We start from the raw sequence: 11049 nt of genomic DNA on the forward strand, positions 1-11049 counted from the left end.
TTGTAGTACTCTCCCATTCACTGCTATTTAAGTTAACCCAACTATGATGACTTCCGCTGCTGAGAAGCCCGGAAATGTGAAAAGTGTCCATTATTAATATGCGGTAGGGGTGTGACGAGATCTCGATGTGATCTCGCGAGAACGTGACGATATCTTGGCGCAGACTGGCTCGTTCACAAGTGATGGTATGTAAGATATTTTATGTTCACATCAGGCAAGTGGCCGCATAAGCGGAAAAATTACGGCGTAGTCTTTATCCAGTCATAAAAACAGAATTCACAGTTTAATGTGGAATGTCACGGAATTTGTAGAATTTTGAATGAATTAATCAAAAGTAGGTCATTACACTTAAATCAAATCATGATATGGACAAGCAGTATCTGTAAATATTAAGCCGCAAAAGTCGATTTAAATATGAATCCTGCATGTTCTGCCTTTCTCTGTTAATGAATGACGCAGACGCGCGGTTTCATTTACTACACACACACACACACACTGAAGAGCGCGTGACACTCGCGGTGATTTCAGCGTCTGCCGTCTCATTAAATGAGGACGTAAACACATGAACAACATCTCCAGAACTGCTCTGAGAGTCACTTCATAGGCATTTTAGTGTTTGATTTGAGTAAAACTAGCGTCATATCTCATACACAGAACTGTAAAGGTATTCACGGCAACCCGTCAAAATAAAGGTCTGAATAATAAAATAAAACAAACATTATTTTTTAAGGAATAATCACAAAACATTTATTCCATGTTTTGATTTGAATAGTAAATCCCCTTTGATTGCAAAAAAATCTTGTTTGCTTAATTTTCAATTAAAAGATAAATGATAAATTAAATTAATGTTTTATGCCTTCATTTGATAACCAGAAAAATGTAAATACACAACACAGAATTTCTGAGGGGGGAAAAAAATTCATAAGGCTACTTTAAGAAAAAAAATGAATAAATTTAGTTGTTTTATGCATTCAAATAATTACACATGCTAACACAGAATTTGGTAACAATAAAAAATATAGTGAGAAAAAATTAAACATTTCATAGGGCCCTAAACATGCAATTTTTGTTAAACTTTTAATAAATTGATGTGAAAATGTATACGTTTCATGATTTTAATGAATTAGACATGCTTTTTAATTAATACAATTTAATTTAACTTTTAAAAAGGCGTAGAGAAAAATTTAAAGGAAAAAAAAGGAATCCAGAAAAATTTTAATGGAAAAAATGGAATTTGGAAAAAAATAAAACAACTATCCTTCAGCCTTGCCGTGCACCCCAGTTTGGGAACCACTGCTTTATTATTTTAAATGGATACATTAATCGTGTTTATTATATATTTTTTTATTAAATTGGAAATCAGTTTACTAAATGTAAACTTGACTGACTGCTTCACTTCCACTTTAAAGGGATATTTATGTTGTTTATTATTTATATTTATTTATACTATTTATAACTTTTGTACAATTACTTGCCTGTCAGTTGTGTTTGTGGCAAAACATTTTGCAGTGTTTACATGTTGTTTATTACTGCATAAAATGTATTAAAATAGATGTTTAATTTCATAAAGTACAAGTTAATTTCAAAATGCACCTGCTTTTTTACATTGTGTTTTTCAGTTGAATAAAAGACTATTTTTCCCTATATATTTCATCATTGAGGATTTCTTTAAAAAAAAAAAGTCTAAAAATCTTCTCGTCTCATTGTCGTGTACCCAGTCTTGTGTCTCGTCTCGTGGGATAAGTGTCTCGTCACACCCCTAATATGCGGGGCATTTAAATCACTTATGATTTAATTTTGATTAACTTTTGATTATTGTCTGAGGAATAATCACGGTTTCACGATTATTATATGCATTTATTAATTTTAGGGATGCACGATATATCGGCCACCATATCGGTATCGGCCCATATCGGCTCATTTTTTCTGTTATCGGTATCGGCCTGATTATCGAAGTCAAGGTATCGGTACCGATATCGAATTTTTTTTAACTATACCCAGCCCTATTCACACACACACTTCTCTCTCTCGCAATCGAATAATTAATTCAAGTAGCTAAATGTTATAATTAATTAACTCAAATAAATGTGATTTTACCACACTATTTCATCTGTCTGATCTGAAGTGGGCAGAATACGGAGCTAACGAGCCGTAGCTTCGCGTCAGTCTTGCCTTCACGTCGTGCATTAAAATAGTTTAAAGCCGTGTATTCGCTCTTTAGCAGCAGTTTTTACGGCAATATTTAATTGACACCCTGGTCATTCTTTTTGTACCCGAAATGGTCCCACACTATCGTCTTCAGGCATTTCTCTGGTGGAAATAAAGGAGCGCTTTTTGGTTCCTCTGTCATAGTTCATCTAGTGTGTGTAGTAGCCTCCGTGTCTCTGATAAGCACAGCATTTTAAGCTTGTGCACCGCTAGTGTAACTTTGCTTTCGTTTTGCGCAAGTTGCAACAGTTCCGCCCATGCAACAGAAACACTCGGTGTAGCAGAGCCTTTACGATTAATTAACCGAGACATTTTTAAGCACAGGTTAATTGTGAAACCGGTTAATCGCTGCATCCCTATGCTCAGGATCTGCAAATCATTCGCCATCATCCTATCAGTCATCTCTCCTTACTCTGTTTTTGTGGTAAGTGAAATGTTATGTACTGTAATGTAACAGGCTACCGTTAGCAAGCGGCTAACCATGTCCCTTTAGTGGCTCCGTAGAACGCTTTTATTTGTTTTCCACGCCTTTCTGAATACAGATTCAGCCACACCTCTAACCCAGTCTGGGGTGTTTGTGGTCCACACAGAACTCTTATTTGACATCGTCCCAAGTTACTGTAACCATATTATAATTATATGCTACGCAAGTCTTTTTTGTATGCCACACAAGTGTGCGCGTGAGACAATGTGTTCTTCTGTTGTCTTTGACAGCTTTTAGGTGAATTGTTGGCAGTGCCACCCTCTGCTTACATGAACGCGTCACCACCGCATCAGCATGGAAAAAATGGGGAGATTTTTAAAGACAATAATCGCACAATCTATTCGATATTCTATCAATTAAATCAACTAATCGAATATTTGAAAATCATGACCCATCCCTACTAGGGGTCGACCGATTATTGGCCTGGCCGATTATCGACGCCGATATTAAGCATTTTTATGATTATCGGTCATTTTCAAAACCGATTCGCCGATAAAATAACTTAATTTTGAAATGCGCTATTTGGCTCTGATGCAGGCTGTCAGAACTCACCACTCTGTGGCCTAAAGCAGTCTCCGCCCACCGCTCATCTGATTTGTTGGGAGTCATGAGTCCGACCAATCAATGCGGAATTCACTCTCACTCCGAAAGTGCTTGCTAACTGGAGCTGCTTCAGAGATCACGCATCAGTTGTCTCTCAAAGGTAAGGCAGCAGCAGACGTTGCTTAAGTTGCAATAAATCGCAATCCACTAACGTTGCACTGAAGTTGCAAAACACCTCAATATCCACCTTTTTCTTGTCGTAAAAATGGGCGCGGCCATTTGTAAATTATATGGGTCTGGCTTCCGGTCTCATCTGCGTCCACTCCATCGAAGTCAAGGTATCGGTACCGATATCGAAATTTTTTTAACTATACCCAGCCCTATTCACACACACACTTCTCTCTCTCGCAATCGAATAATTAATTCAAGTAGCTAAATGTTATAATTAATTAACTCAAATAAATGTGATTTTACCACACTATTTCATCTGTCTGATCTGAAGTGGGCAGAATACGGAGCTAACGAGCCGTAGCTTCGCGTCAGTCTTGCTTTCACGTCGTGCATTAAAATAGTTTAAAGCCGTGTATTCGCTCTTTAGCAGCAGTTTTTACGGCAATATTTAATTGACACCCTGGTCATTCTTTTTGTACCCGAAATGGTCCCACACTATCGTCTTCAGGCTTTTCTCTGGTGGAAATAAAGGAGCGCTTTTTGGTTCCTCTGTCATAGTTCATCTAGTGTGTGTAGTAGCCTCCGTGTCTCTGATAAGCACAGCATTTTAAGCTTGTGCACCGCTAGTGTAACTTTGCTTTCGTTTTGCGCAAGTTGCAACAGTTCCGCCCATGCAACAGAAACACTCGGTGTAGCAGAGCCTTTACGATTAATTAACCGAGACATTTTTAAGCACAGGTTAATTGTGAAACCGGTTAATCGCTGCATCCCTATGCTCAGGATCTGCAAATCATTCGCCATCATCCTATCAGTCATCTCTCCTTACTCTGTTTTTGTGGTAAGTGAAATGTTATGTACTGTAATGTAACAGGCTACCGTTAGCAAGCGGCTAACCATGTCCCTTTAGTGGCTCCGTAGAACGCTTTTATTTGTTTTCCACGCCTTTCTGAATACAGATTCAGCCACACCTCTAACCCAGTCTGGGGTGTTTGTGGTCCACACAGAACTCTTATTTGACATCGTCCCAAGTTACTGTAACCATATTATAATTATATGCTACGCAAGTCTTTTTTGTATGCCACACAAGTGTGCGCGTGAGACAATGTGTTCTTCTGTTGTCTTTGACAGCTTTTAGGTGCATTGTTGGCAGTGCCACCCTCTGCTTACATGAACGCGTCACCACCGCATCAGCATGGAAAAAATGGGGAGATTTTTAAAGACAATAATCGCACAATCTATTCGATATTCTATCAATTAAATCAACTAATCGAATATTTGAAAATCATGACCCATCCCTACTAGGGGTCGACCGATTATTGGCCTGGCCGATTATCGACGCCGATATTAAGCATTTTTATGATTATCGGTCATTTTCAAAACCGATTCGCCGATAAAATAACTTAATTTTGAAATGCGCTATTTGGCTCTGATGCAGGCTGTCAGAACTCACCACTCTGTGGCCTAAAGCAGTCTCCGCCCACCGCTCATCTGATTTGTTGGGAGTCATGAGTCCGACCAATCAATGCGGAATTCACTCTCACTCCGAAAGTGCTTGCTAACTGGAGCTGCTTCAGAGATCACGCATCAGTTGTCTCTCAAAGGTAAGGCAGCAGCAGACGTTGCTTAAGTTGCAATAAATCGCAATCCACTAACGTTGCACTGAAGTTGCAAAACACCTCAATATCCACCTTTTTCTTGTCGTAAAAATGGGCGCGGCCATTTGTAAATTATATGGGTCTGGCTTCCGGTCTCATCTGCGTCCACTCCAGTTTGTTTTGCTGCTTGATATTGAAAGTTGGTGTGTCTTATCATATTATTTCAATGTATTATTTTAATTATGAACACACTGGTTTGTAGTGCAAACAGTTTTACCGTTTACTGCACGTTGTTATTCTCCTCGTTATTTACCTATAGCGGCTAATGAACCGGAAGTCTCACCCATAGGCTTACTTCCGCGTTGAAGAAAAAGGTGGATACTATCTATGATTTCCGCGATGCGAAAAACGCGGATGGAATCGCGGAATCCAGTCATATAAATGGAATTTACTGTATGACGCGGAATGTCACGGAATTTGTCAAAGTTTGGATGAATTAATCAAAAGTAGGTCAGTACACTTAAATAGTGGCAATATGGACTAGTATCTGTAAATATTAAGCCGCAAAAATACTATTTAAATATGAATCCTGCATGTTCTGAGTACAAATTAATTTTTCATTAATACTAATTTCATGATTGGTAACTTATTTGTCTTATTCTACTTATTATATTGCTTTAAATAGAAATTTTAGAAAGCTTATAAACACAGATGAAAATGATGCCATTGCAAAGGTAAAAAGAGAATGCCCCTGTAAATCACTTCACCTCATATTAGGAAGGCTAATTTTTGATCAGCATTTTTTATTATTGATCAGAAGGTGCTCCTTAATTTTTTTAAATTAGGAGCACAAGCACTCCTGATTACAAGAAAAACACTGCTCTTAAACTGGGTGTGTGACAGGTATGGCTGTGGAATGGTGTTTGGCCGAGGAAACATTTTCAGTCAGAATATATATATATTTTTGCTTTAACCCCTGACTACTACAACAATTATTACAACTTTTGTTCAAAAGAATAATCACACAATACGCTATTTCTTCCATGTTTTAATTTTAATGGTAAACCCTTTGTTTGCCAAAAAATAAAGAGTTTAACTCTTTAAAATAAAGAGTTTACTGTGGGAGTACTACACTCAACCAACACCAGGGAAGGCCGTTTTTGTCAGAGCCCTTGTTATTCTTAATTTTGACATTAATTTTCATTTTTACACCAGACATGTATATATCGGTTAAAAAAAAAATCGGTTATCGGTCTACTTGATCTGTAATAATCGGTATCGGCCTTGAAAAACACATATCGGTCGACCCCTAATCCCTACTATAACTTTTTACACAGGTAAAATACATTAATCTTCTATGATAAATATTTAATTGTTATATTGTGACACAAAATAAAGTCGTTTCAATAAAGCATAGAAATTAGTGCAATGCTTAAAATGATAATTTGTATAATAAACACTGATGAACAGTATGATATCCACCTAACATAGATAAGCATATTAAGTTAAAACTAACCCAAATACAACACTGATATATTAAAACACTGGTCAGTTAAAAATAAATCTAAAATAAAAAAATAAAATACAACTTTAAAGGAAACACAAAAAATGAAGAATTATGAAATGAAAATCATTTAGCACAATGTAAACAGTCTATAATGACTTAACTAACTTACCTATCAGCCTATTACTTGAAACAATATGATGTGCAGAAAGTTACTAAACACTTTTATAATCTGGACACCGAGGTCCCATTTAAAGCGGATTCATTTCATTGCTTTTGCAGTTTTGGCAAACAAATGCTAGACCTCATTTAAAAAAAAAATTTAGCAGATGCATGAAATCTAGCCTGCAAATTCACCCTCTCTTATTAAATAAGCATCAGTGGGCAGTGTCAGGGAGTAACTAGTTACATGTAACTAAATTACGTAATTGATTTACAAAATGCATGTAATTGTAATCAGTTACAGTTACTAAAAAAAAAAAATCGTAATTAAATTACAGTTTCTTATGAAAATGTTAACGATTACAAAGGGGGTTAACATCTGAATATTTTTCACACACCCATATAAAAAGATTTACTTGATTTCTTTCATAAATTGCATTGACTGCTCTAAAATATGAGACACCAATGTTTCAGGAGTCTAAGACACAAAATAGGACACATGCTTATTATTAGATAACCGATTCATTTCCTATTTGGGTTTATGTGCTTTATTTTTCAGGTTAACGGTCTTTCCAGAGCATTGTTTAGATACCAGTGTTTCCTGTCACAGATATGCAAAGATTTGATTTCAAAAAAAGTAGCATGACTATTAAACAGTTTCTTGTTATGGCTTTAAATCTGTATGCAACCTCAGAATGATCTCAAAGTAAAAAAGAGGTGCTAACGTCTATTTTTGTGGTGGCTGTGCTTTAAAATTAAATTATTATAATCTTAATTCAAGAGCTGAAGGATTTCGAAAGTGACAGAAATCAAGTGTTGAGTAATACTGTAAGGTTAACCCTGCCTGGTTCACATGTTTGAAAATGATTAATAGTTGACAACATTAGTAATCAATTACATCAATAAAGTAATTGAAGTGGTTACACTACTTATTACATTTTAGATAGAGTAACTTGTAATCCGTAACCCATTACATTTCCAAAGTAACCTCCCCAACACTGTCACTGGGTTTGACATTTCCATTGCAATATAACCTTCCTACCTGTCCAAAACCTCTGGAGTGACTAAATGATGCACATGGACTGTCTGATCTGTGTGTGTTTGTGTGCTTTCTCACCTGGACACTGGACTGGTGCTGGATGAGCGTCGGTTGCCGTAAGGACTGCCAGGTGAGTGTTTTCTGCTCACATACGGACTTCCATCCTTCTCTGGGCTTGAGGACCTCCTCCTCCGATAAGGGCTCTCGGACCTCTGTCTGCTCCGCCTGGGAGGCTCCCTGTACGGACTGGGGCTCGCAGCCCTGCGCTTGGAGGAGTAGCTGTTCTCGAGCTCCGCAGCGGAAGGACTGTCCGCTGCGCTTCTCCTGGACTGACCCTTCCCTTTAGGGCTCGACTTGTGGCTCTTGGCGGCCTTCCGATGGCTCCGGTCCTCCTCATGCTCCTCGCTCCTCCGCTTGTCTTTGCGCGATTTTGACGAGCGGCCACTTTCCTTGCTGATGGAGGAGGAGGCGGAGGAGGCGCTGCTGCTCAGACTGACAGCGGACTGCACCGCACCTGATGAGAGAGAGTCGCCGGGCCTTTTGCTACCTGACTCACCTGAGCGTCTGGATGTGGATGCAAGGCACGCAGCTGAGCTAGACTTCTCCTTAGCCTTCTTGCGGCTCTCTTTGCTCGCTCTGTCCCGGTCTTTACTGCCCTTCTTGCTGCAGCCGCCACCCTCTGCCCTCTCCGCACACTCCCTGACCCGATGCGGGTCTTTGGACTTCTTCCGGGAGCGCTTGTGTTTATGAGTCCTGTTCTCTTTCGCAACCCCCGCTTCACCGTAGTCCGACCGCTCTAGGCGTTCTGCGTCCCTGCCCTCCGCCGGTGTCCCGGTGGCGGGGGAGTCCAGGAACGTGTCCGAGTCGGAGCTGATGTCGTCGTACTCCACCAGAGGCTTGATGGCGCCCGCTGCTGGAGGCGCGGCGGTAGCGCACGCGGAGCCGGTTTCGGCCTCGTGTTTGGACTTGTTTCGTTTGTACTTGCAAGAAGCGGACGAGCTCGCCGTCTTGGTGGGATGCCTACCGGAGCCCGCGTGCAAAGGCTGGCCTTCCCCGCCGCCGGCCGCCTGCAGCTGCTGCTGGTAGAGCGCTTCAGCCTTCCTCTTGGTCCCATGCAGGCGGTCTGATCCAGGCATACCTCTGTCCTCCGGAGACGCGGACCTAAGTGGTCAAGACAGCACATGAACAGTACAAATCGCTCAGTGTTGGGTAAAAGTGTGAAATCTTGCCAGGCGGAAGCGTCGGAGGGAAGCAAAACAAAGATGCGCACGCTATTCGACGCGCAGAGGTTATCCACAAGTCATCCCCGGTCCCGTGTCTTCTCCGAATCGCGTCGAAATAGATCCAAGAGTATAAAGCCAAAAACAAAGATTTTGTTAACGATATTGTCCTTCACGAAGGCATCACTGCTCGTTTCCAGGGTGCCTCAAGCAGCGCATTGCGCTCGCGCCTCTCGGCTAGCTTTAGCTAAGCTAGCGTTCCTCGAAAAGACAAAAAGAAAGAAGAAAAATACAGGCTGTCCTTGTTTTAGATTGTTTATCCTTGTTCGATATCAAAGCCTAAACAGACGTTTAGCTCTCCTTGCACACGGTTTCCGAGCTTTGAAGCAGTAAAGCTCGCTGTGTAGGGATATTGTCCCACATAACTGAAAATAACACTTGACCCGCTTGCTTCTTGTTCACATATTCGCTTTAATGTTGAGTGTAAACTCTCTGTAGTTTCATATTCATCGGAAATGATCACATATTTATGTGTTAAAATTGATTCCAGTTCACTTGAGCGGCTCTGGGAAGCAACCAGACCTAGAAATTGGGCGATGTTCGTGGATATAAAACCCTCCACGGCCCTGAATTCAGAGAGAATTCACTTCAGCCATTACAGCCAAAATTATGCGCAGCCTCTTCTGCGCATGCGCGGTTATAGCCCGTCCCACGGAAAGGGAAATACCACACTCGGTTTCCTCCGGGATAACGGATTTTCACAGAAATACTTTAATATGTTGTATGAAAGTAGTAAACAAAACTGTAAACAAATAAAGTTACTAAATCGCGTCTTGCTCGTTGCTTCTTTAGAACATGATCGCGGTCAATCTGCATGGTAACTAGGCGACAGCCAATCAAAAGCAAGCAACTGTATCCCGCCTTCAGTCGCGCTCCACTTTTTAATTTCGCATTTTAATTCCTATGGTTTAAAAGGTGCATTATACAATTTTATTCGATTTTTTTTTAATGTAATGATCATTTAATAATTGTAATAATATATGACAAAACACAAATTAATGACCGACTTTATTTTATTGCAGCAGATGTAAAGTCACAGACTCTTCTTTAGCGTGTTAAACGTTAGTTACATAATTTCTGAGCAAACCTGTGATATCAACCTATACGCAAGAAGCATTTAAGTGTTTATGCCAACTTTACACTCGTCGCGTATGAATACAGAGAATGCGTCCTTTAAATTACAACAACATAATGAATTTCCATGAATAGTATAACAACAATGGACCGAAAAACTAAAGGTCTACATTAATAAATTAATTATGCTAAAATTATAACGTTAGTTGTCTTAGTCTTGTGCGATAACACAATTTAATACAGTATAATTTCACCTTCGTAAGCATTCGTCTGCGGTGAATGTATGCCGGATTTGTAGTTGATTAATTTAGTATTTTCCAAAGCGCTCGGTATTTGGTATTTTCAGATGTTTACGTCGCGCGTAGATGACGTCAGAACGTGTTCCAGTCTCTAGCGCAGCTGATGCTGAGAAATGTCTTCTAGTGAGCTTTAGTATTTACATAAAGGCTGTTGCATTTATAACGCGAAATCCTTTGTTACAACATTACAGAAACAAAGTACTGAAACAGAGAAAGTAATTATTTTGTTGTGATTTGAATGTGTATCATGTTTTTTTTTTTTTTTTTTACCCCGCATTCTTTTTTATGTTTATATGTTGCATGTTTTTTTTCTTCTAAATTAAAACGCCATAAAGGCCATCGTGAACTGAATAGTTTCCCATTATATCACATGTGTTAATCATTTGTATATTTTGATTATAGTTTTTTTTTACACAAATGAAGATTTCAGACTTCAAGTTTTAATATTTATTCTGTATTGATAAGTGGATTTTTTTTGTAATCGCTCTCTCTCTCTCTCTCTCTCTACACACAGACATAACCTTTTCTCTAAATATTTGTATTTATTTATTTTGTATTTTAAAGTCTTTACTCTTTATTGGCAGTATTTTACGATTAGTAGAACTTCAGACATATTTTAGATTGGTGCCTTTAGGATGTATACATGAAGTTGTATAGAGTCAGGAGGTAGTTCTCTAACATTTGTGTCTG

At 39.2% G+C, this 11049-nt stretch overlaps 1 protein-coding gene across 4 annotated transcripts in view; it reads right to left on the reverse strand.

Annotated features, from left to right (window-relative positions):
* The window catches only part of LOC107549877 (cyclin-dependent kinase 12-like), a 38927-nt gene extending 28548 nt beyond the window's left edge, over window positions 1-10379 (reverse strand). Inside the window, exons 1-2 of one of the 4 annotated variants that reach the window (XM_016231056.1) lie at window positions 10315-10379; window positions 7785-8867 (exon numbers count right to left, since the gene is read on the reverse strand). In XM_016231056.1, coding sequence (XP_016086542.1) covers window positions 7785-8842 — 1058 coding nt within the window. In that variant the 5' untranslated portion in view covers window positions 8843-8867; window positions 10315-10379. Of the gene's footprint in view, window positions 1-7784; window positions 9658-10314 lie in introns of those variants that run through there. The other 3 variants (XM_016231055.1, XM_016231058.1, XM_016231054.1) reach the window with 3 other exon arrangements.
* Window positions 10380-11049: the final 670 nt, after the last annotated feature.

This window comes from Sinocyclocheilus grahami, unplaced genomic scaffold (genome assembly GCF_001515645.1).
Source record: "Sinocyclocheilus grahami isolate Dianchi unplaced genomic scaffold, SAMN03320097.WGS_v1.1 scaffold382.1, whole genome shotgun sequence".
NCBI lineage: Eukaryota > Metazoa > Chordata > Actinopteri > Cypriniformes > Cyprinidae > Sinocyclocheilus > Sinocyclocheilus grahami.